Source organism: Gavialis gangeticus, unplaced genomic scaffold, assembly GCF_001723915.1.
Source record: "Gavialis gangeticus isolate Ggan-Ray unplaced genomic scaffold, GavGan_comp1, whole genome shotgun sequence".
In the NCBI taxonomy this organism is placed as follows: domain Eukaryota; kingdom Metazoa; phylum Chordata; order Crocodylia; family Gavialidae; genus Gavialis; species Gavialis gangeticus.
This window is the reverse complement of record NW_017729011.1, coordinates 25,464,514-25,491,141: the sequence shown is the minus strand read 5'-3', so window position 1 is coordinate 25,491,141 and position 26,628 is coordinate 25,464,514. Positions and strand designations below refer to the sequence as shown.

The window sequence follows — 26,628 nt, the reverse complement described above, 5'->3', positions numbered from 1 at the left end:
GAGTTAAGAGGTAGTAATATTCCAGACTCAGTGGGACACATTTTTTGATTGGTATGAAGAAGCTTTCAAAAGACGTGGAAGAAACTTGAGATTCTTGACAAGCGTCTGCAGCTTGTGCATTCTCAATGTGGTCAGAACCACCTGAGAAGGCACAGCAAAAATGCATCTCCTTGCTAAATTTAAAGTTTCTAATTCAAAGGATGGGGAAGTTCCTGTTCCTCACAGAAACAAAAAATAAAAAACATAACAAAATGTATTTTACCTCAACTTCCTCTCAATCAACTCAACTGTTCTAGCATAACTTGTTTTAAAGAGTCACCTCATGGAAACAGTCATTCCTGATGGGAATTTCATCTTGAATGGGTAAGTCTGGAAAAATATGAATAACCAAAAGGAAGTCCTATTATGTAATCTTCACTAGACAGCTACTACCAGCTCTGCTTATATCATCAGACAAGTTTTGAAACCCCATGTCCACAAGAAAAGGACAATCACCAATAGCAAGTCTGACACACAAACAACATTAATACAAACTATAAAGGAAACAACTGGTACTCTAAAAGCTGGACTACGTATGAGCTGTCAATCAAGATTAACTTCCCTTCTACTATCAAAAGTATTAAAAAGAACATCACCACCCAGCACCTGGAGTAACACAGCACCAATGTGTCAATAAGCAGTAGCAAATAATTAAGCAAATATGTTTATTTTATATTGGTAATACACATAATTTATGAGTGGATTTCAGATACAAAAATCATGTACAATAGTTCACAACTGATGAGTGTAGCCACATTCTGGGAGAACATTTATCAACGTGAAATGTCATCAACACTCCAACAGCAAAAACAAACATTTTCATATTTTTGTCATTTGAAGCAACATAAACATTGTTACAATAGTTTGTTCCCTTGATGCTATGTCAGCTCTATGCAGAATCACAGTGTTAACTTGGAAACTGCTTAGTGGAGTAAAGTCTTCCCAGCAGCAGCAAGCAAAAGGATGGTGTATAAAGAACCACAATGCATTTGATGGCCATTAGGCATTGAATACCCACCATTATCTTGCTGGGTTATCTTCCATCGAACCCAACATGGTTTCACACAGTGTTGCACTAACTACAACATGAAGTATTAGTATTAGACTCAAAGCTGAGAAGAGAGATTAGATGGAGCAAAACAAATAAGAAAAACGTCCATGGTTGAGGTTATGGCTTAAGTAATTTAGATGCATTAAAAGACAGACAACAGCTTATACAGTATTGCACAAGACAGACATAAGATTTCCACATCAACTGTGCGAACCGGTTTTTAGGTGTCACATTTCTTGGTAGGTCTTTGCAGAAAGATGTCCTTTTTGATGTACTGTAAAACCAAAAGGTGGCCTGAGATTTCCTCAGCAGTAGAAAGGCCGCATACCACACCGGTCAGATCAAGATAAGTTTCTCTTCAGTATATATATATATATATATATATATATATCTATATTTATTTATTATTTTGTTTTAAAAACTCAAGTCATAACAGACAAACTGGCGACAAGACATTGTTATGTAACAAAGGTAAACAGTGGCTTTGTTGAACCATCACAGAGGTTTGTTACCAAACAGCATCATCACATGCACTATAGACTAGCAGCACTTGGAACAGGATAGGTACATGTAAAACTTGTGCTTCCATCTCTTCAGGAGAGGGCTCCTATTAGAAATATAGCTGTATATTTCCCTACAAACGGCATCACAGTTCAACAACATTTCAGTTACATACAAGCATTTGCCACAGTTTATTAAAATTCCTTTCATACCACTAAAAAGGCAAGTTATTTATTTATTTATGACCTCCAAATAACACATTAAAAACAAGAATGTTACTTTCTAACAACAATACAAGGCTAGAAAAAGATTTACATAGTTATTAGTCTCTGTGGGGAAGGATCAGAGACCAGGTGCAGACATGCTTGTTCCACACTTGGCCGATTTCAGGTTTCATTAGGATTGTAAGAAATGGTTACTCACTAGAATTAAAGGACTCCATCCAGCTAGGATGTGCTAAGGAGCCCAAATACATCAGAGATCTACATACTTATAGCCCTTCCTGACCTAAAGTTGCTGCTGCTGCTGCCTGATTAAAAGCTTGTCTTATATACCATGTAAACTAGTGGATCGAGCCATTTATGTTGGGTGGCATAGGCATTCTGGTTGCATGCCATTTTCGTTTACAGAAGCTTAAGTATGCCTTGCACCTTCATTATACAACATACCTTACAACTGATCAACTAAGAATTGAGAACAGCTATAAAAGAGATAACTCCTAAGGTTTTTAATACAGCAAAAACAAGAGAAAAATCTGGAGAGCTAGTGGTTCATTAATGGCCGGCTAGCTCACAGAAGCAAAAGCATACTAGAAATCTGCTTGCAAAATGGCACAGATGAAGGCTTGAAACTGATCATGGATGCAGTAAGCAGGCCTGCATACTACTTACTTCTAATTACTAATAAGAATCATGGTGGAAACTAACATTATTAAATTCTCACTTTAATCTTAGCTCTTTTTTATTCCTGAAATGTTCAGTGGTAACACAAAAAACATACTTCTTTCCTCCCAAGGACACCAAAATTGCAGAATATTTTCTGGCAATTACATAGTTTTGGTGATTTACAGACGCCTTGAAGAAAAGTCCATTTGCTTCAAAAAGTTCATCTATATATCTCTCTATATCTTAATTAAAATATCTGTTTTTACCAAAATATGATATACAGGCACATGGCTGTAAAATAACTTTAAACCAATTCAATATAAAATTACTTTTGGTGATAAATAATCAGATTTCCAAACAGAGGCAGAAAGCTCCCCTTTCCTCCAAGGATGGGCTGCCAGAGGCACAGATCCTCTTTCTGGGTTTCTTAGATTTTGCCTCCTTCCAACCCCATCTCTTCTGCTTATTACTTGGGGAGCCTAGGGGAGGGGCAGAAGAAGGTAGAGGCACGTTTGTGCTTTTGTGTGTATTAGGCAGTGCCCTGCTCCTGGAGAGGGGAGAGGAGGGAGGGTGTGCCGGGGTGGAGGGGGGGGAGAAAAATAATTTCACCATTTTCACTGAGAAGTGGTAATGAAAGAGGCTGGAAGAAATCTGCAAAGCAGATGGGGTCCCTTCTTTTTGTAAGCAAATATTAGGGGAGCAAGTAACATGGTCTGAACAGGAAATTCAAAACAGCCTTTCTGCAGTTTCATCTTGTATGGAAGGTTTCATTAGCCCTGCAGGAATATGTGCAGGGGAACAACTTAATTAGATCTGAAAACTGTATCAGTGCCTTACTTGAACAAAGAGTAGCATTGGAAGTCAGCTGCTCAAGTCTCAAAGCATGAAGTGAAGCAAGAATATCTGAGTAAAAGCACTTACACGTCTGGGCAACTGAGTTCACAGTAAGAATAAGTCAAGGAGAGGAGAGATTTATTCCTTCACTCTTCTGAAACACCATTTAGAAATTCAGAAGTCTTCAGCGGGTTCTCTCAGCAACTGGGAAGAGAAGTGGTTTGGAGAAAAAGAAATAGCTAAATGGAAGGCAGGGTCTTCTCAGGAGAAAATAGCTGAATGGTGATGGCAACTGGCTTATTCTAAAGGCAAGCAAGTCAATCTAAAGATATACTTTTCAGTTCCCTCCCACATTCAAACATCCAATATCCAGAGCCCCTGCACTAGAACTTCATAGATGGATCTAATATTCCTCTACAAAGTTACTCAGAAATGTGGGTGATCTTAGTTACCTGCATGATTCCCACTTGGGGTATTTCTTTCCCAATCTGCCATAGAAGCATCCTTATCCACAGATCGGCAGTGCTCCAGTCCAGGTGCAGCTCTTAGCCATCTACAGACCTTTCCCCATCAGATTGCCAATATTTTTCGTATGAGTGCAGCTTCCCTTGACACACAAACTCAAGGAGCTGTTATATCAATAGCTATTGATCAACCAGTATTTAGAACAACTATGTTGCCTAGTCCTGCCTGTTCTGCATTAAAGCTCTGACCATTACTACCAGCAGTGAGGTGTGATGCCGAGAAAGATTATTAAAAGAGTCTAGTGAATGTTTGTAGGAGAAGCCTTAAAAAGAGAATGGGTATTTCAGAAACGTTATTTTAAAGAAGGAGCTGACTTCAAAAGATGGTAGATTTGAACTGTTTTCTTCCTCAAAATAAATAGCTCTGGATTCTTCTTCATCTTTCATATGACATTTTAGGATTACAACATTCATAGATTAATATCCAAATTTGATAACCATTCAATTGATTTCAGGGGTAGCTGCATGGATTGATTTTAGACCGCCATTAAATGATCTAATTGGACAATTGTTCACCACTTGTTGCACCATCTGAAAAAAAAAAGTCGCACTGCCGTTGCAACCCTGACTCTCTTTGATTCTGCATTTATGGAGTAGGATTCACATACAGGCTTTCTTCCCATCTTTACAAAGGCAGTTTTACCAGAGTTTATAAAAGTAAGAGCTCCAAAGATGAATGTGTGTTCCTCTGAATCCTAAATCCCCATACTCTCATACTTTCTTTGACACTTGGAGAGAGGTCCTGGTACACTCTAAGAATTTCTTAGCGTGCTTAGCTGAGAAAGTGGCTGCTATCTACTGAAGATTATTATTCCAAAGTCTATCAGGTCAAACAGTTTTGAGACTTGCTTAGCATTCATTCCAGCCTAGCTTGTCCAATTGTCACACTTCTCCAATTCTGATGGAACAGAGCATTAGTATCTGCTGCACAAGAAGCCCTTTTTTATCCAGAGAGCGGTTATAAAGTACAACCAAAGGAAGATCCACAGCTCTGTTTTTCATTGCTAATCTGAGATGCCAAGGGAAAGAAGAGCAGTGAGTGTTAACCTTGGCCAGATGGTTTAAAGCTTAAATGGCACAGGAGTACAGGGCAAGAGAGATGCCACAAAGGTGGCAGTAAAGGTGTATTTGATCAGGCCTGCTATATTACCATGAGCAGAAGGCAGAACTTATGGCAGAAGTCTGCCAAGCAGGCACTTAGTCAGGTTTGCATATTTCCCTCTGTTACTCATGACCTTAACCTACCTGTTGGTTTTAATTCAAGTCCCCTCTACTGTTGTAAGGAAAACACTCATTTTTGAGTGGTTCAGGCACTCATTTTTGGGTGCCTGAAATCGAATACCCATTTGTATCTGAAAATAGGGGTTCCACTCCCCCTCCAGATCTTTCTATCACTGCTATCCACTTCTAAACTGAGGATTGCTGAATATGAAACCAATGGAGAAACACTTTTCTGATATGTACAAACCTGCTGTGTACACAGAGAACGGTATCTACAGACATATACATATGCATATAGTACATACACATGTTGATGATGACTTAGTACAAAGTGGAAAGAGAATTCTAATCCTCTGGTCTTGAATACTGCTGATTTTGCTGGAAAAAATGAGAGATCCCTTTTGATCTTGTCTGTAGCAGATATGGGGTATTATTTTATGTATTTATATTTTTACAAATACAATCCTCAGAGAGACAAAAGAAGTGAAGCTCATGTCTTGAAAATCCGTTTTCAAGTTTCATTAACAGCAAATATTCTGAACAAAGTAATCACATGACAGAATAGTCAGGAAGAGAACAAGGTCTTCTTTACAAGCACATTATTGATTTTCTGGATTCAGTCAGTGCTACTAACATGTTTGGATCTTGATCCAACCTTCAAGTTCTCTTGTTTTCTTCACAAGCCTTTTCTACCACTTCTGTATGGGTGCTCCCATCTGACCAGACCCATAACAGACTCCAGCTAAATGGGGCAATAAGACCAACTTTATCACACTGTTTGACAGTACACAGATAGGCTTAGGAATCAGAGAGATGCACCACATGCAAAGACTCTCTATCTTTCATCCTGGCTGAGCAGGAGACAGGTTTGTCCTGCCAGGGCTTCTCCAGTCAGCTTCCAAGACATTTCACATGAGTTCACAAGGACACAAATGGGTCATTCCCAAAGGTCCAGAAGAGCATGCTTTTCTCAGATACAAGGAAGTAAGCGGGACAAGAGTGAGTTTCTCCCCCAGTTAACTTAGAAACATGAGGGACAGGGCAGCCTGGATGCTGCTCGTCATTGTCCTGTGACTATGAAGATCTTCCTACTTCTACAGTTTCCCTAGCATATGTCCCAGGACAAAGCATGCTCCATGAAAGTTATAATGAAAGAAATAACAGCATTAACTGTTAAACTATCCTGAGCTGTAGCAATCGGGACCTCCTGCACTTTGAGGAGGGTAGATTATCACTGCAGCAAGAAATATGGGTTCATTTCACAATGTTACTGTCCCCTCAATGAAAACTGGAATATTTGAATTTATAAAAGAAAAGCCCCTGATGACTAGATGAGGCCTCCTATACCTAGTTTCAGCTGCAAACAATTTCACAGAACCAAATATGAGCCCCTGAAAATAGAGGATTACCATGGGAATACAGCCACAACCTTAACTACAGCATCCTGAATGATGCTTCTAGAACACCCTCCTGGAATGCATCCCGATTGGCGTCTGTGTGTATATATAATTTTTGTATATACAACTTGTATTATCTCATATCTTCCTATATACAAATATTTACACCCACATACATATTTACAAGCACACCCAACCAGTGGGTCTGTGCGTCCTGTACATACACACACAAACGCCTTGTATATACACAGTCATTAAAATAATCTCATCTCAGCTAAAGATGGGTGGGTAGACAGAGAACCAGAATCCAAGAGAAGAGAACTGCAGACCAAGCAGAGGCAGCCTGGTCACCACTCACAATCTGCTCATAGGAAGAAACATTTTTGTTCCTAGTATTCACCTGAACTTTTGGTACTCAGACATGAAGGACTGATGGCACTGGCCAGGGCCCAAGACAGTGCAAGCAAAGGTGGCACAAGCTTCCTGCCTGCAGCAGCCCTGGCTGTTCTGCACTGTACTCCTCCCCGAGCCCCAAACCAGTAGAAGGAGACCGATCCCAGCCTGCAACACTCTCCACCCCTTATAGTCCAGCCTCTCTTGAACAGAAGGTCACAGCACTGTGCAACAGTCCTGTGATAAGGCCCACTGGGGCTGGCATCAAATTAATGAAGCTGCTCTTCTTTTAAAAACTGCAATATCTGACTGGACTCCTGAGTCATGGGGCTAATTAAATTCCTTCCCCACCCCTTTCACTGTTCCAATATCAGAAAGGAACACAGACCAAAATCTTTCCCTAACGGCTTGGAACGCTCCATGTTGCTAACTCATACGGTCATGATCCACTGTGCTTGCTCTACTGCGGTTAAATTAATATGGTACTTGGAACACCCTAATGGACTTAATTCAGACAGCAGAGCCATGCACAATAACAAAAGCTAGAAGGCAGCCTTTCCAATACCAGCCAGATTTTACCCATACAGAAGCAGCATGACTTCAGTTTGATTTGCTAATATTATTCCAGATGTCAATTCGGTCCATTTGAAAAATTATTTTGTAATTTTTGATAAAATTATGCTTCTTTTCTACAAAGACAACCCTGCCCTGGATTTAAAAGCATGAACACCACCTTCTGAGCAGCATCAATATTCTCAGAAAGTGCACTTCACTTTTTTTATATTTTTATAGAAGCCAAACATTGAAACATCAGTATCTGCTAGCCTTCAGCTTGGTTTTGGGAAGAGTTGTATTTTCTGCTGTTGCTAACCCAAGTGAAGGCTGTCTGAAATCTGGGGTGACAATAATTATTAGGCTGGACACATGAAACATTTACTTCAAAGCTCCTCAGCGCTCTCTCCTCTCTGCTCCGGGCTGCCTCTCTGTCAGCAAGTGCAAGAGCTCCTGCAGCTGTTGTGCAACTCCAGAGGCATTTGTCCAGCCAGCAACAAACTCCCGCTTTCCCAGCAAACACATTCACACAGATCATAACCATCTTTCGCTGTACCCAAAATGGAGACTTCATAAGACCCTGCTGAGAGATGTTACGTTCAAGCAAAAATATCTGATTAAAAGGGTCCCAACTGAGGCTGGAGAACCTATAAACCAAGCCCTGCTAGCTGTTATCATGTACCTCTCACTCCTCAGCCAGTCTGCCCTTCCAAGAGCATCTCCAGACCAGGGAAGTGGGGGAGCATGATGGAAGAATAGGTATTTGCTACATGTAGGACCGCAGTGCTTTGTAACAGAACTTACTTTTGTTAACCATAACAACAACAAAAACCAAACCAAACAAAACAGGTCTTCTGGGGTCAAAAAGATGCATGAAAAAATCATCTCATGGTTACAAGTAGGTAACTGCACCAGTTCTGTGAGGCTTCTGGCCAAGTGTTTGTTGGGGAGGGCTGGTACTCAGTACTGCTACGGGACACACTTTAAATTCCCAGGCACCGGAAATGCTGGTCCCGTTAGCTTCTTCATTCATGTGAGAAAAGGATGGGGAATCCTGGTGATTTCAGAAGAGCTGTCAATAAGCAAAAAAGGAGTAACACATTGTCCTCCCATGACAGAAAAGTGGTGGGCTCTGACCTCAGGCATGGTGAGGGAGGGGGAAGGGTCAGCTTTATTCAATGCACATCAGTCTGCTATCCCACACCCAAAGCAGGCAGAATGGGATATGCATCCCTGGCCAGCAGCGCTGTGCAGTGCAAGATTTAAATGACAAATTTACAAGGAACACTAGATTGCAGGGGAGTCCTTGACAACATTACTTCAAACCTGCTGCTCCAACTGCATTCTAACATTTCTGTCCAATTATTCACCTAAGAATGAAAAATATATATTTATTACGAAGGACTCTTATTGCTATTGTTGGTTTGCACTGTATGGTTCAAACTTTATCATTTCAAATCCAAATTCTTTGGGGAGAAAATATTGTTTTTTTTCCCTATTTTTTTCCTTTCCAATTTTTTAAAATTGTATAAAAATAAAGGATTTTCCACAAATGTGGGCTAAAAGTGACCAATAATACTTATACTTAGGATCATCTGTTGGAGATGTGGTTAATTTCAGCCACAAAACAAAAATAAAACTCCAGGGATTCCTTAGGTTAACATTTAAAAGACATGAAAACATTTGTTTATAAAATTGACCCCATACAGAATGGAACAGCCAAGCTAACAGCTGTTTTTTTTAATAATGGTCTTAAATTTAAAAATAAAAGTCAAGTAATTCCTTTTCTGGATTTTCACATTAGAAAACTGCACCATTCAAAAACTGTGGCTAGGGAAACCCCATTGCAATAAGAAAGTTTCTTTTAATAGTCATCGAGGGTGTTTTCCAGGAACACATTTCTAACATCCAGTATGGAAGCCAACTCCAAAATGTGTTTTTGGAGGTGAGGGTTCTCCACTGTTTCATCTCTTGGCAACTGGGGATAAGATTCTGGATAATTTCGAGTTTCCTGCTAGACAAAAAGAAAACAAAAACAGTATATTTACTCTTTATAATATTTACAACAAAAGTACACAACTCAAAAGACCAAACTCATTTAAAAATATGCTGATTTGTATAAACAGGCCACACAAAAGACAGGATTTCACTGGAAGTAATGAAAGTGCTTTTCAGAGCATTTTCCCTTGACACAAGGTCATATCGTAATTTGCAAAGCTGCAGGGAAGCTCAAGCCTTACTGGTCATGGTGGCGATACATAGGTTCAGTAACTTAAGACAGCTGGGCGTGTTCCATTTTTATTGTACATTCATGGAAGCCATGAGGAAAAGGGAAATTTGACACACGCACACACATGCTAAAATAAACTGCTGATATTTTACTTTCTGTACATCTACTTTTTCAGGTTTTCTATAATACTTGAACACTAAGTAGGCAAGCTAGATCTGGATGCCACAGTGTGCATAAAGGTGTAAGCCCAGAAGCAAACTTCATTTGTGACACTTCTCAACAGCAGGGAAAACACTTTCCTGTCCTCTGTTTGTTTTCCTTCCAAAAACTCCTTCAGATCCCACAAATTCCAAGAGACTTCTCAGTCAAAGACCACTTTCTCCCAACGCTATGGTTCTGTTAATTTTTGTCAAATCATTCTCTCTACTTTTCGCATAGTTCAGCTACCATTCAAAACCTGTGCACAATTATAATGCTTTATAAAATAATGTGTGCGGTCAGTATTAGACAGCATTTCCTTCAGAAATGGTGCAGTTAAAAGGGATCAGAATTAAAAGATTTCATGCTTTCCACATAATCAGAAGACAGATGCAACATACTGTTAAAATCAGGTATAAGCATTAATACAGGAAGGCTTTATCAGCAGTAAGAATTAAGAACATTACCCAATACATACTCCATATACATATTGGTGAATACTGTTCTGAGAATTTCAGGAGCCCTTCTGAGTGGTAATAGTGCCATCTGTGACCACAAGAACTACAGAAGACACCTTTTTATCCCCAGCCTGTGCAATTCTCTGTGAAAACAGCATATGCTAAGTGAATTGTTCTCATGAAGGGATCACTTTCCCTGCATACCCGGAAAATTTTGTGCATCCTCATGGTGGCAGAGCAGAAGATGAATCTTGTTAGAAGTAAGCGAAGAAATTCATCCCCAAAAAACTGAAGGAAAGCCTGATCTGCAGAAAGGAAGAAGGTAACACTTAAAGAAAACTTGATAAAGAACAGCATTAAGGCAAGAAACCTTTGAGGAAACGCATGGAATAGCTGTGCATTTCTCACTCAGTCTGCATTATCCTTTACACAAGTTGAGGAATACAAAAAACAATTAAAAGAAAAATCAGCTTGGGTTGTCTATTGAGCTGTCGGTTGTAGAAGATGTAGATCTTTAAGGACATACCTATGGAGCGGGAATGAGTCAGCAGCTGGGCAATATCCCGGTTGATTTTTCTAAGGTAATCTTGACACTTCTCCCACAATCCTCTGCGCATGCTTGATAATCCAGAGACAAATAGGAATGCCATTAAAGGATTGTTCAGAAAGAGGGTGAAGAGGCTACCCCGCTGAGACTGATCTAAAAGCCAATAATAAATAACAACATGATGCATTTGGCATGTCACACAGAAGAGTTGCCCTTGCTGCAGAACAAAATCCTGTACCCTTCACTCATTCATCTGTTACAGAGACTTGAACTCACTGCAGTGTCTAATAATGTTTTCCCTGCCCTTACGATGGGTTAAATCACATGCATTATCAGGAAAACAGCAGTTCAGGATCGTGGCACATATGTGCACAAGCCAGGTGCAGAAGAGACTGCATCGGTGCTTATGTTTTTCCAAATCTGTGAACAGTTTTACTGCAATTTGTGTTATCACAGAATATAAAATGTGTTTATGAAGTCATAACTGACCAAACTGTCTCAAAATACTTCCCTATTTTAGGTTTTAAAAGAAGCATTACTGGAAAAGGGTATACAAGATGTCTGTATAGATGAACAAATAATACTTGAGACATAGGGTCTCCAACCCAAAATCTACATAAGTGTCCCCCTTCTTTTCACCCTATCCTTAATTCTGATGAAATCTACTCCTTTTCCTGGCAGGGCTTCTGGCTTTTATTTAAGAATTTTTTAAGACAAGAAAGCAGAGATAAAAGTTAATGTGGAATCTCCTTAGGACTCTGGTCACAGTGTGTCAGTTTATGTACATTAAAATTAGGGCCTCTGCTGGAGACACTCACTGTTTTAAAAGGTAAGTTCTATTGTTGATTAGAATATCTGTTGAATTAAATAGTTTCACTTGAACAATTCTTAATTTCTAAAAAAAGCCTCATTTAAATAGAACTTACCTTAAAGCAATTGTAGTCTCCAGCTTCCCATGCATTCACTTGATGAACACCATTCTTGTGCCACAAACTATGTCAGCAGACTGGACTTCATGCTCAGAAGTAGCAGTAAAATGACAGCCCTGACCAAGATACCCCAGAACCATTTACAGTTATTGGCATTGTGAAGTTTTTCTAAAGGTAAATACGATTAGAGCAATTAATTGCTGCAAACTTCTTCTTTTAAGCTCTGACAAGTGAATCTCCTGAACACACTGGAGTCCACACTGCATCCTCCATTCCTAACAGAAGAGGCAGATGGCAATCAGTCCTGGATCATTTTTAACCTAGAAGATTTCAGAAGTGTTCTGGTCCATGAGCTGTCCCTACAGGAATCATTGCATCTTCTCTGTAATATGTAAATCTAACATTTTTTTGTTAAGCAACCCTCAAAACGCAGCAGCAGGTGTCACAGAGACTCTGCAGATTGGTTATAAAGTCCTGGTCTCGGGACTGTGGCTGGGACAGGGAGTAGGCAGTGTAATCCTAGCAACATTTCTATTGTAGTGAAACTTTTCTCAAGTGCTAGTCATAGAAGAAATGAACTACAAGCCCAGCACCAGGACATTTCCACCTTGCTGCATCTGAGAAGATATTACATGCTGGTGCTTGGATGGTTGGTGCTGATCAGACAGTCTCCTGCCAATCATGCCACGTTAAAGAAGTCATTCACTGTGAACTTCAAGTAAATTCTGGGCATGCCAGGCTGGTCCAGCAATATTCACCCCAGCTGGGATCATCACATAAAGAAAAAGTCTTCCAAAAGCAGACAAGTTTCCATACAGCATCCATCAACTCCAAAAATTATGCAGACAGACAGACAAGTGATACAACTGAAAGCTGCTAAAGAACACCTTCATACCTTGTAATGCTTTGGGATATGCTGTTGGAGAAAGCAAGCACACCAGTGGTTGTCCAAATAAATTTGTGAAGTTCTGCAATAGAAAATAATTAAAACATTGACTGTTACTGATTGTCTCCTTAGGTCAGAACCCCAATCTGTTTAACTGATACAGTTAAGGCTACTAATTGAGGTAGGTAAGCATACCCGAAAAATAGAGACACTAAGGCTAACATTCAATTCTTCATATGCTACAGCCCAACAGAAAAAAAAACAAATTTTAAAAGAAATGTTAAATTCTCTCACCCCCAACAACAGGCACAAGTTTCACAGAAAGAGGGCTTCTACAAATAGCCTATTAACCCACTAGAATAATGGAATTACTTAAAAATTATATTCTATGATATGAAGTAGAAGCCGTTTATTTTTAGACACAAAAGCAAGTTACTTTCTTTGTCCCTAGCTCAATAATTCAATGTCCCTAGCTCGATTGTTCAATTAAAGTAATTGCAATTTTTTCTGTTTAACAAGCAATAGGACTGTTCCTGCTAGAACGAGAGAGCCAGAGGGAGTTTGGTTTTAAAATAAACAAAGCCTGTTATTGGAAGACTTAATTCTTACTGAAATATCTTATTTTCCTTCAGTACTAGTATAAATGCACCATACTGCACAAGAAAGCCAGCAGACAGCAGTACTATACCAAAGGAAGAGTCCTTCTGCTCTAGCACATAATGCAGGTCCAAAACAGGAAAAAGTTTCTTCAATTAACTATTAGAGCCTGTCCCCATGCCCTAAGCTAGTAATACTACCAGAACTGAAGAGCTGTGAAGTCAGAAAGGACAGACTAATTCATCTGTACACCTCTAATGCATGTATTCACATCAGTGCAACAGGGGTCAGATGAATGCAATTCAGTCCCTTTAGATCAGATTTTATACTCCTCAAGTACAAATTATGAATTTTAGTTACAGGTCATGGAGAATCATCAATGGGCTGAAAAATTAAATGGTTATGCAGCTGGGTTCTGTTTTCACCCAATTCAAACAGATTTCCATTCCTTCCATTGTGCTTTATTTCAATTAGTTTCATTAAAACAATGAATTCTAAACTTGTTAAAATACTGAAGATGGTGGCCTGGTCTAATCAAAGTAATGTATTTTGTATGCATAACAAAATGCTGATTAGGCTTAAAAGCTCTGTTCCAAGAAGTGATCCAGGCAAATTTATGGGCTAAATATTATAGGTCTAGTCTCCAGTCAAAAACCATTACTGCACAGACAATAGCTGTAAGCCAAACTACAAATTGATAATACTGAACACTATAGGGAGAATTTTAAATGCTAGCAGGTGTCTCTGCAACCATTACTATTCTGGCCCATTAGGAACAGAATAATCCCAGAAGTGCTACTGGCACCAAGGGGTTTGAACATTCCTGTAGCACAACTGTTTAGCATTAGGAAACTGTCACAGCTGGGGTTAAGTATTGCAGGTGACCTGGTTAAAAATCAGAACAAATTTTTTTACACTCCACTGCTGAAAATAACAATTTACTGAAGCAATGCCAAGAACCCCCTTCTGAAGGCCCTAGTAGTACAGTATTAATCCTTTTAAGATGTCCAAGACCACTCTAGACTATGAGCATTTTAAAACAGCTCAAGTTCAACATTTTTTGCTGCTTTGCACTGAAGATGTCAAACATGGCCATTAAGCACTGCAACGGGAGGAAATCACCATCATGCTGAGGGGTACAAGAATGACATTCTCTGCACTAAAACAGAAGGAGAGAGCACAAATACTTAAATGCAGAACCATTAAACCTTTAATGGCATTGCAACAGCAGCAGCTCCAAGGGTAAAACCACTCCAAGAGCTGAAAGCCAGGCTGCCTGAAATTGCAGAGAAGCCTGAATAGACAAACACAGCTTGCAGTTATGTATTTAGCTGAAGGTGGAAGATAAAGGATGAGACTCTATAACAAAGTGCAGCTGGTCTGACAAATTTGTAGGTCACTTCCTGGCAGGGCTCCCTTTCTGTCATCACCATTTAAAGTGCTCAGGAGGAAAGAAAGAAAGAATGCACACAAGAGCGGAAAGCAGTTCTTAGGAGAAGGGCTGTGAGGTGTTTGTTAATGCCGAAACTGCTAGCAGTGCCATTTGAATATCAGATTAGCTACTGTTCTATCATAAAGAATTGGAATAGCAGCATAAGATGGAATAAGCATTGGCTCCTAGTTTTCACACACTTGCACAAACCCTCTTTGCTTGCGCTGATGCGCTCTGCCTCTGAAGCATTTCATTTTCACTGGACTCACCCCACATTGTTTCAACACTTTTGCCGTATTAGGCAATCAAGCACACACAGAACAGACTTACATGTAAGGTCTGGAAGACCCTGTGACTGAGCACTACAGTATTTATTTCTAGTTGAACATGCTACACCCACACGTGAATGGTGACAGATTTCCTAAAAGTACCTTAAGGCTGAAAAAACACTCTTGTAAACAGACACCTGTACCTGCCTCTCCAATTTCTTAACATCAGAAGAGTTCCTAGAAGCCATTTCCAGAACCTGATCAAGAAACAATACCAAGGACTACCAAAGCAGTTATTTCACCCATGCTCATGAACCAAGATGGGCTGTTTCATGAGCCTGGGGGGGAACAAACAATGGACTGGGTAACTGATATCAAGGTTTGGCTTGTAGCAAAAAATAATTGGGGAGGGGGGAAGGAGAAGGGAAGGAGAGAACCAGGCTGAGATTAGAGTCATTGCTCTTTTCACTGCATGGAAATTTTAGGCATAGTTTGGACCAGATTAAAGTATTTGATTTATTTTTAGCTAAACTTAAAACATCTTTCTACTGAAAGCACTGCTCATGTACTGGACTCTTGGATTCCTTTGGGACTTGTGCCTATGAGACACCCGCCTGCCCAAAGAGACCATGCATGTGAACAAAACTGTCTAATAATGCCTTCTCTCAGAACATGCCTGATTCACATATTCCTCATTTCCTACTGCAGTAGCTGAAAGAATAGCTCTGTGGTTAAACTGGAAAAAGAGTCAAGAGATTCAGAGTTATTTCAGACTCTGCCACAATCTTCCCGTGTGGCTGCGGACAAGTCACGAAAGCTCCTGGCATCTGCATTTCCCTCTCTGTAAACTCGGGTAATACTAACAAACCCAATGAAGTTAAATTTACTGGCATTTGAGAAGTTATTCTAAATGGCACAAAAAGGAACTAGTCAAAAGGCAACACTTTGTTATGACTTTTAGGGCAGAGGGTCCTCAAATTGATACACACATCTTGAATCATATGATCACTGTTGTGCTTATTCTTAGCCAATGCATGCCTCTGAAAAAGCAAAAACACAGAGGACAGACCATGAGCTCATCTGGCCACTAGACGTCCCTACTGTTCCTCAGAAATACAGAGTCTCAAATATTCATTTGTTGGATTGCCAATAAAGGAGCTACAAAAGGAAGACATCAGGAAGTGAAAGTTTCCCATACCTAGCACATATTTTAACAGCCCATTCACTACTGAAATAATATCAATGTCATCTCAACGTACTTGGTTGCTTTGGAATTAATCACATTTACTTTCATATTACCTGAATGGCAAATTACCAATGTTGATTTGGCATGAAACAATTCTACCTTGACTGTTTCCACAGCACCCAGTCAGAAGAGATTTTGTTCCTAGCTGGTATATGCACTAGAAGATGCTGAATGTATATTTGATGTTTATGGTGTATTTTTGCCTTAATTTACTGCTGTTATTTTCTCTTGTTCAAGTTATTTTTCAGATGTATACAATTTACAACGCAAAGCTCTGTGGGTTAACTTGTCTGTGTCAAGTAAAGCAGATCAGTGAAGAATGGCTCAAGTGATGATAGCGGATTAAATATCCCCCAGCCAAAAAGAGAAACTTGTCTTTGGCATATAACAAAAATAAACCTCCCACCAGAGACCTTGGAAATCTTTAACTGTTTTTTCCTCCAGAAGAATTTATTACTTTCCAATGAGCAGCTGTTCACACGCTTCTCCCTCTTGTTCCTATTGATAGGATCAGATCCTGACTAGCATGCACAACCTCAAAAAAAAAAGACTAAATACAAAAGTGCTTAAAAATAACCTGATAAAAAGAATAAGTTATCTAGGAGTTGACACTGTATCCTACTGTACATGCAGCTGCTTTCCAAAGCCTTACCTTATAGGCGACACTGTTTGAAGAGTCCACAATGATAAAGAGGGGCTTTCTTGTGAAAGGGTAGAGATCACCAGGGTGAAGGCTGAAAAGAGAAAGAGACACTTCACAGAGCACTAGAATTTCTGTGAAGCTGCAATGGGGACACACAACTTCTAGTCATATGACTGCCCACATCAAGAGAGGGAAAGCAGAAGAAAACAACAAAACCCAATAGTCCAAGTCAGAGACTAGGCCAGAAGGGACCAATGCAATTGCTAGTCTGAGCCTGCATGCAGCAGGGATCATAGGTTTCTCCTGCATTAATTCCTGTTGGAACTACAGCCTATTAGAAAAATGTCCCATCCTGATACCAAGTTTTCCAGCAATGGAGAACCCATTGCAACCCTTGGCGAGTTGTTCAAAGGGTTAAATTGCCCTTTGATGTTAACATTTTGTACTTTATTTTTAAGCTGAATTTCAAGCCCTTCAACTTGCAGTGATATAGTAGTTTTTCATTATATTCGTACATGCTAAAGCAAAGAGCCCATCATCAAGGTTTTGTTTCTAAACACATGCTTATGAACTGATCACGTTATCACTTAGCTTTCTAAAATAAGCTAAGGAAACTGAGTTTCTCTAATTTCTCCACTACAACTTAGGTGTTTTAAAGCATACAAAAATTCTCACTTGCTTTTCTTCAACATCCTTCTTGAACTGCAGACACCAGACTGGGACGTAACATTCTAGGAATGGTCACACTTGTGTCACATACAGACTAACATGTCCATACTCCTTCAGGATTCCCATGATTTTACATTCCAAGATCATATTAGCATAGGTGTCTTTTGCAGTGAGAATAATATCCCAAAACTAAAAACAATTAGGGGTTTTAACAAATGGGTATAAAACACCTGAATAAACACACAAAAGTTCCAGGATGGGTTAGCACAAACCAACATCCTCTTCACTAGTCTTTCAGGAAAGTGGGTAAGGGCATGTGCACTGTACACCCACCACTGCTTTCTCACATACGACCCTCCACATATGTTCCATCAGTTCATAATTATCACGCTCTCTAGCAGAGGTTCAAGTGGACTTACTCCCTAAGTGTTAAGAAACAGAGCCAGGGCTCCAGCTACTGACAAGACTTTCATGATTTCAGGCAATGATGCCAAACAATCTGTATGAACTTATTCTATGAAACTATCTATGAAACTATGAAACTTAACATGGATATTTCCTGAATTAAAAATGCTCCAGTGGAGTCCTCACAGTGCTGAATGTACTTCTCCATGCTCCCCTACCTTAGCATCTCAGTTCACTGGGCAGAACAGCTGTTAGTCCTATCTCTGCTTGGCCCGAAAGGATGGGGTACCATGGGAAACTAAGGGTGCCTGTAGCTGTGCAGGGAGGATGCTCTGACGTGCTGTAATTAATCAATTAATCAAGTCTGCTGGAGAATGCTAACTAGCACACTCCAGCAGCCTCCATGTCTCTTGTATCAGTGGCCCTGTGCTTCAACATGGCGGTGGGAGGGTACTTTAACTAAAGCTTGTTTGATGAGCTTCAGTTAAGGTGCTCCACTGCCATTTTGAAGTGCAGTGATGCTGATAATTAAAGTGCACGCAGCATCTTGTGTAAGAGCAGCTCTCAGAGCTGCTCTTAAAGTATCCTCCCCTTACACCCTTGGAGCACACATAAAAACACCCCAAAAGTCCTTTCCCTTCCACTGACCCCACGCAGGGGCAGTGTGGAAGAGATGGGGAGCCAATGGCCAAGTGCTCCAGTGGGGACTACTAAGACAGACTGCTACTCCTGCAGACTGGAAACGGAAGGAGCAGACAAAAGGATCATGGAGCACTTGCACTCAGAGCTGACAGACACCCATGTGCCCACTTTCAAATGACTGCTAGCATTCAAGTCTAACTCACTTGTGCCTACCCATGGCCTCCAACAATGGAAAACTCGGAAGGAAGCGGAGGGAGGATTAGGGACATACTACATCCATTTATTTATGTTTAACCTTAAGCCGAGCTGGAGACCTGAAGTTTTGAAACAGAGGGTCCAAAAGCTATATTCCTCAAGCAAAATATAGCAATGTTATTACCATCACACTACATGTTATAACCATCACACTACATCCAATAGCTGTATGTGCTCAAGATGGCATGTGCTGCACAAGTGGCCCCACTCAGTACTGAAGGCAGAGCTCTATCTCCTACTCTTACTTTTGCTAGAATGCAGGTGGAGGTGACAGTGAATGCAGACTGACAGAAGCAGAGATGAAAGTGCACTGAAACTTCCTCAGCCTGACTAAGGGTTTTTGAACCCGAAAGCTTGCTTAAAATTTTTTTTCCAACTATTTAAGTTGGTCTAATAAAAGATATCAGATTCACCCAAAGAACCTTGTCTGCTCTTGCTTTCTGCCACCCCATCCCTCCACCCCCAGTTAATACAGGAAACCCACACATCTCTGAAGTTTTGTAACAAGTATTTCTTAAACAACATAACCCACTTTTTTCAAGAAAAGAGCCCAGTCGGTTTTGATGCCTTTTTCCCCGCGAAAGAGAGAAAGCATGCCTCTTCTGCTTGCTGAGATTATGAAAACTTACCAGTGCATCTCCTTGTAAGACTGGTTTCGCTTGTGGATTGCATCCCCATTTATAATGTCTCTGTTACTGTTTGTAAGAACACCACCAAAATCATATGGACCTAAAAATGGCAAAGAAACATCAAGATCAGCTGACATAGCACAACTGAGAGCTACCGATATTGTTGGACAAAAGTAAGTGAATTTGAACTATTATGGTTTGGGAATAAAAGGATCATGGAACGCTTGCAATTTGCTAGCCATGCAACTGAAGTTGTAGCCATTTTAGTCATTTCAGTGTCTATCAACTGCTTTGGTAATGCAATATGCTCCAGAGCTTATACTTTATTCATTCTTTAAAACAGAGTATAAAGGAGACCAAAGACAAATATATTGTACCCTGTTAGACTTTGTAATAAAAGGGTTTCATTTGGAGGCGTCTCCAGGGACACTTTATACAAGCAAGTTAATACTGTAATTATATTACTACATGAATCAATGTATTCCAGAATCAATTACCTGAAGGCCAGATTCTAAGATCAACCAGTTTCAAAACTTGAGCCTTTCCCAGGCTGCCATAAACACCAATGTCTACAATCAGAGCACTGCAAGGAGCAGCAAGAGGGGAGCAGAGAAACTCTGGAAAGCTTGTACATGAAGACAGTTTATTTTCAATGCTTCAAAGTTCCCATTGTTATTAGTGCAATGCCAGACGCATGGTAACGGTCATTCTTGAGACTTCTGTTTCTGAAATTCTGTATTTTTCAAAGCTACATTAGGACTAGACAGCCCAAGTTTTGCAAACTCAGTGGAATATTTGCTAAGTGAGTATATCTGGGCTAACTTCTTAACTGGCCAACAAACAGCAGATAGATAAATAAAAAACAAAATCTGATTGCCACAAAAATGCCAGGGGTTCTTATGAAAGTGTGCAAGACCCCAGCAAGTTTTTCACCCTGGTCTGGGCAATCAACCCTCTGTAACACTGACAGGGGGATAACACATGTACTGCATCTTCCTTATCCTGCTACGCATCTACATAATTGGATTTTAACACAACTAAATACAGAAAAAACCCTTCCTTCAAAATGGTGAAGTCATCAGTCATCTTCAAGGGGAGCTTTAGGGTGGAGAATCAGGAACAGAGTGCAAGTTCATTCAATACTGTTACAAGGTCTTCTCTGTGACTATAGAGCCAAAACCAGAACGTGGAGTTCAGTGTTACAACCTGCAGTTGCTCTTTAATACGGAGCATGACACGCAGGGAATGCTAATCTTTGCAATCCACGTTCCTTATTTGAAAAGTAACCACTAGCCCATGTGTTTCATGCACCTCTTGGGAACAGGAAGCACTGACTACGTGGTTCTTTGCAAGACACATTGGGGGCCTCTATCATAACCCAGGAAGCTAGAACAAGACACATGGTGGATAAAATGCAGGCTCTAAAGGACACAACGTAGCTGAGAGACCAGAATACAATGGATTATAGCCCAGTGAAAAAAATGTTAAAAGCAATTTAAAAAAATCCTTGCCACAACAGAAAGGCAGCAAGGATTTTTAAAAAAAAAAACATTTTGAAAGTCCTACTCATGCATGGAGGATGGAACAGGCATGCATCATATAAAGGAATGCGAGTCTCCAACAGACGACGTGCATACAATGTTTAGGATGCTTGAAAGAATTTCTTCTTTTAAAGTATATTATATAAATGTAACCAAATCATTTAATTGCAGTTACACCACTTGGCCAAACTTAGGTTTTTAGATTGCAGCTGTATTTTCTGCTGGGACGGACGGAAAGGGAAGATGAGGTGAGGGGAGTTGTCAAAATCATGACAAGGGCTTGAACTGTCACATCAACAAACGTGCAAATACAACAACCTTTGCAGAGACTTTCAGCCATTTTGCCACCATTCTCCTGACCTGCTACCTTCATAGTACTCATCAAGAAGAATTGACAAATGCCATTTTAACTAACTGTATCAAGTCAACTGTACGCAAAAGGACCAATTGAGCCAGTAATGTCTTCAATATTGATGAATTTATAAACAACTCTGATGCATTAAAATCTTGGACATGTCCGCAGAAAAGGTTTCAGGTCAGTGTATGCTAATTAAATCCATGGAATTAGCTGCTCTCTAACATCCAAAGAAAAGCTAGTATTGTAACACAGATGGACACATGAAATTGGACTTGTCCTCTGGAAAGTTGCGTGACACCTTTTTCGGTCACTTGCCCTGGAATAGAAAGAGAATTCAAGCCCTGTTCATGACAGGGAGCATTCCTTTATTATACCTTCACTATCCGAACGACCTGAGGGGAACACTCCTGTAGCAGACAAGTAAATCAGCAGCACGCTGTTTGCGGGCAGCTCCTGAAATTCAAGGAGAGGGGGGGAAAAGGGGGAGCAGGAAGGAGATGCATATATTTATTGTAATAGGTCACAGATATTCTGCTTCAGCCTGATAAAATCATTGCCATTTCAAGGTGTGTGCCCCCCTGCCTCTGACTCCTTTTCATGTTTCTATATTATACAGAACCTACACTGCAGGTGTGCTCTTTGAAATGTGAGTTTTAAAGTCTGACTGGTACATCAGGTTCAGGAGCTGTAAGAGTGCATCAGTTTCCCCGCAACCCTTTGGATACCTAAAAAGGCCCTGAGCCTTCCCAAAAAAGTAGAACCCAGAAAAGATCATGTCCCTCTAGAAAAGAGGGATTTCTCAACTGTTCCAGGATCCTAAAAGTTGTTCTTTGCTCTTTAACAAAACAAAACAGGGCCAGACTGATTTGCAGCAAACCCATGATGCTGGATCCTGCACAGGTCTGAGAAAGAGCTGCAGGCACGTTAATGTTCAGCCTTTCTATTGCTTGTCTGCTCAGGGGCACCAATACCAATGACCTTTGCCCTCTAGAGAACGGACTGGGTCTACAGGCACCCACACCACCACAGACACACAGAAGGTATCATTTTAGGCTCATCAACTGTGACAACTGTTTCTGTACAGAGGAAGCATATTCTGTTTTTAGCAACTAAACCTCCAGGCTGCTGATGGTGCAGTCATAGTTAAATATATACTGGGCCCTACAACTGTGTTAAACAGAAACCAGCCATCATCTTTAGGACATAAAATGGGAATTCTTGTCTCAATTATTTTTTATTTAGTGAGATGTTCCATTCTGGAGATTATTTCAACATGTGGTAACTATATCAAGTTTTACAAACCTTAAATGATGCTGCTAGAAATGTATACAGCTGGCTGAAGGTTGGTTTATACAGCAAGTACTTATGGGGATTTTCCCGCCTGGCTGGTTTCTCAGTTGATTCCTATTAAAACAAACAAAAATCACATGCTATATAAAGCTAAGGTGGCTTTATAAACATCTTTAACTTCAATTTTCCATTTATCAGAATATTTCACCTTCAACACGTTTCTCCCACACATAGTCTGTCCATGTTTCATTCACTACTGTGAAAGAAAATGAGACAAACGAACCTCATGTCAGAAGATGTTAGTCTACAAGCTAACCCCTCAGTTCAATTTATAGTCCAAGATAAAAGCAAGATACAGGTGACTTTTACACAGCAAGGTGAGCAAATTCACTCTCCCATTCAGTTGGTTCTTAGTACCTTACGAAAGCTCTTTGGCCATAAAGATGCTCCCTACAAACAGCACAAGCTAGCTCTGGTACTACTTTCCTTGCTTTGTACTTTACTCCTCTGAAAGAGAAATATTTTCTTCCATTGTAATCGCCTAAGACAATTTACCTGCACCTTAAGAACTCACTGTGGATGTGGAAGAAACATAAAAGGCTGAACGTTTCCTCTAGATCTAAAAATAACACAAAATCTGCCATAGGTTAGTCTAGAATAGATATTTAATAGCTATGACCCAAGCAAGAGGGACAATGCAAGAGTCCGCTTAGCTAGTGGGAAAGGAAGGGGTTTGAGGACAACAAACAAAATTTACTTTTTTATTTACCATCTAGAAATACTTGTTACTGAAGCTTCCAGATGTAACTGAAAAGCTAAGACCCATGTAAAGTCTAGAGTTTAAAACATTCTGTATCAGGACAAGAGTTCTGACAGCATACCTACCCTGCTCTGCACACAGGGACAGGGCAGAGAGATTACAGACTGAAACGAACTGAGTTCTGCTGCCAAGTTTGCAGTTGAGAAATGAAACTCACCTGCATTCCAGGTTTATTCATCTGTGAAGCCAAGTTCATCGGTTCCCTTTCAAGTGCTTGCAGCATTCGAAACATATCAATTGTTAACTCACTGAACTTGACCTGCAAGAGAAACACTGCTATCACTAACACCTTTTGCCTGCCACAGAAAACAGTCATTAGATTTATCAGGAATTATCTGGGCAAGATGTTTGAGCTGCATATTGAAGAGAGTAAATGAAAGACTATATGACATCTGAAATGCACCACTGAGTACCTAGAAGAGGTACAGGTGGGAAGAGAAGGCCACCTGACCAAAATTTTCCCAATTCTCCTTGGAAAGACCCATATCCATTTAATCAGATATTGAATTGAGAATTTCATTAGGATCAATGCAATAGATGAGACTCTCTCCAAACAACTTTCTACAAAAATCCTGCCTCTTGCTTGTTCTGAACACGTTCAAAGCTTGAGCAGTAGAAGAGATTGTTCTTTAATGAATACGAGTGGTTAAAACAACCACAGAAAAACAAACACATGCGACAAACGTAGTTGGCTAGTATCAGAACAACTCTTTACAGCTGTCACTTAATTTTTGCCAAACTCTCAGCTTATCTAGTCTCCCTCTTTTCCCTGCTGAAAAATTTATTAATTTCCACTGAGCTCTCTAATTTCCTTTAACAAAATTAGAAAAAACAAAGTGAACAAAAACCCAAATACAAAACTCAATCTCCTCCGATTCAAATGGAAGACATATAAACAGCTCCTTGTAACTGCTTGTACCTGGTTATTGCAATTCCCAATAATTAATGCATCTGCAAGAGCAAGCTGTCCCACAATCATTCCTTGTTCCAGCAACGGAGCCCCTGTTTCAGACAGTCTGTTGGAAGTGATTACGATGGTATTGTCATCATTCAGAACCATCACAGGGTCTGCCTGGAAAGACAATCAACTCACAGCATGAATTTTAAGGAGACCTACAGGGTCCATAACTGGAGACCAGAAGGAGCTCTGTGGCCTGTCGCTTAGAACAGAGATATCTTGTAGCTGAAGCAAAGCTGTGAAAAGGAATTTATTTAATAAGACCATAAGAACTACCATTTACTGGGTCATACCATAGGTCCATCTTGCCCAGGACCCTGTATCACATAGTGGCAGAGTGTGGATGTTGAAAGGGAGAGTGAACTGGGTATGACCAGGGTTTTTTCCGCCCCCACTGTTATTCTCACACGCATTCCTCAGCATTAAAAGTATAAGAGGTTCTAATTCAGAGGCTGTATCTCCAGCTCCCATACTCAAAAGCTACTGATGCCCCTTCCTCCAATAATTTGTCCAATCCCTTTCTTAGTAATAATTTACCTTTCACGTGTCTTAAAGCTCTACAAAATATAGACTTCCAAATTGGAAAAGTAACTAATCTTAGGGACTCAAAGCAAGTACCACTGTATTTAAGTGTCACACACTGCAAAGCAGAATGTACTCCATGCAGCATAAGCCTCCTGTTTTAGCTGCGGAAACAAGCACCACTAACAATCTTGCAGCTCATACAAGATGTCTTGTAATACTACAGCAAGACAGAAAAGTCTTGTATTACTTTCACTTTCCTCCTGGGAGAGGAATAAGGAAGATAAGCAAATGCTAATGTTGCATTACAACCAAGCAACATTTAAAGATTGCATGCATATTTGCACAGAGGTACATACACACACAGGCTGTACAAACCAAAGGGAGCATGAAACTCTCATCTGTTTTTAAAGGATAAAGAAATCCTAATTTTTTATCATGACATCCCATAAAAGGGGTAACATTTTAACAATGCCAAGATTACGCTGTACTTTCTCTTACATATTGTTTAAATATTACCAAAGGATTATGCCAGCACCCCAAAATCAAAATGTACTTGGAAATTACAAATACAATCCAAACATCACATTCCATCAACTACTCTCACTCAAAAATGAACCTTCAGATACCAGTCTTTCTAAAACAGTGCTGGTGTGAATAATTGTGCTCTCAATCTCCAGGTTACTTAAAGATCAGGCGAAAGAACAGCAGTGGTGAACTGCTGAGAGTCAGTAGGCTTCAGCTGCATGTTTCTATCAGCTCTGCATGAGCAGATCTGATGCTGAAAGCACTTGTGCTTCCTAACAGCTTTCACAGCTCAGCTACTACAAAATATTTCAGATTGGAAGCATGTGTGTCATGCCAGGGCACAGCATTCTCACTGCTCCCCCTCACTGTGGCGGGGAACCTAGACAATGGAGTCTGAGGAGTCCAACATGCTTTACTTTAAATAAATAAATTAATAAATACACAAATTTCCATGTGAAAAAGCAGAGACTGATGCTTCCTTTTTTTCCTCACCTCAATAAAAGCTGCCACCTCCTGCAGAACCAGGTTCCATTCCACCTGGTCCTCGGTATTGAAGCGATGGGTGTAATCTTCAATTTCATCTGACAGTTCCTATGTGCAAAAAGTCCAAAGAAAGCAGAATAATAAATGACTTTTTGGGAGCTGCAGGCAGCTCTGCTTTAGGGCTGATGCATCTCATCAATCAAATTAAAAAGTATTGATTGTTGTTGCCCGCAGAACCACATCCCAAACAGAACCTGGCCAAAAATCAGCCTAACATATGTTGCTTCAGGAGCCAAGACTTCCTGAGCCATTTCTATGTATTTTGGCAACACAAAATATGAATGAAAACAAGTGCCATTCCTTGCCCTTGGGACTAAATCAAGTTCAAATGTATAAAGACAAGCACAGCTCTGTCATTGGTTGTTACTGTAAGGTTGTTAATAGGACTCAAATTTAAGGTTACAGATAACTTAAGACATGATTGAGAAGTGAATGGCACGTTCTTTCTGGCTGCTGTCTCCACTAGTTCATGCTGTGTAATTTTTGGTGCTCATCCCACTGAATACAGGCAGCTAGAAAGCAATACAACTGGCACAGAAATACGAACATTCAGAGGCTGTTTACAGTATCACAGAAAGCACGGTTTGGGTTTGCTTTGTTTTGGTTGGGGGGGGGTTTGGGGGGGGCGGGGGGGTGG

At 40.1% G+C, this 26,628-nt stretch overlaps 1 protein-coding gene across 2 annotated transcripts in view; it reads right to left on the bottom strand.

Annotated features, from left to right (window-relative positions):
* Positions 1-690: 690 nt before the first annotated feature.
* SCAI (suppressor of cancer cell invasion) overlaps positions 691-26,628 on the bottom strand; it is an 84,347-nt gene continuing 58,409 nt past the window's right edge. The window contains exons 8-18 of one of the 2 annotated variants that reach the window (XM_019510899.1): positions 25,941-26,039; positions 24,360-24,512; positions 23,598-23,699; positions 22,633-22,734; positions 21,705-21,783; positions 19,432-19,531; positions 16,841-16,922; positions 12,654-12,726; positions 10,809-10,982; positions 10,487-10,587; positions 691-9,407 (exon numbers count right to left, since the gene is read on the bottom strand). In XM_019510899.1, coding sequence (XP_019366444.1) covers positions 9,261-9,407; positions 10,487-10,587; positions 10,809-10,982; positions 12,654-12,726; positions 16,841-16,922; positions 19,432-19,531; positions 21,705-21,783; positions 22,633-22,734; positions 23,598-23,699; positions 24,360-24,512; positions 25,941-26,039 — 1,212 coding nt within the window. In that variant the 3' untranslated portion in view covers positions 691-9,260. Of the gene's footprint in view, positions 9,411-10,486; positions 10,588-10,808; positions 10,983-12,653; positions 12,727-16,840; positions 16,923-19,431; positions 19,532-21,704; positions 21,784-22,632; positions 22,735-23,597; positions 23,700-24,359; positions 24,513-25,940; positions 26,040-26,628 lie in introns of both variants that reach the window. The other variant, XM_019510900.1, reaches the window with a different exon arrangement.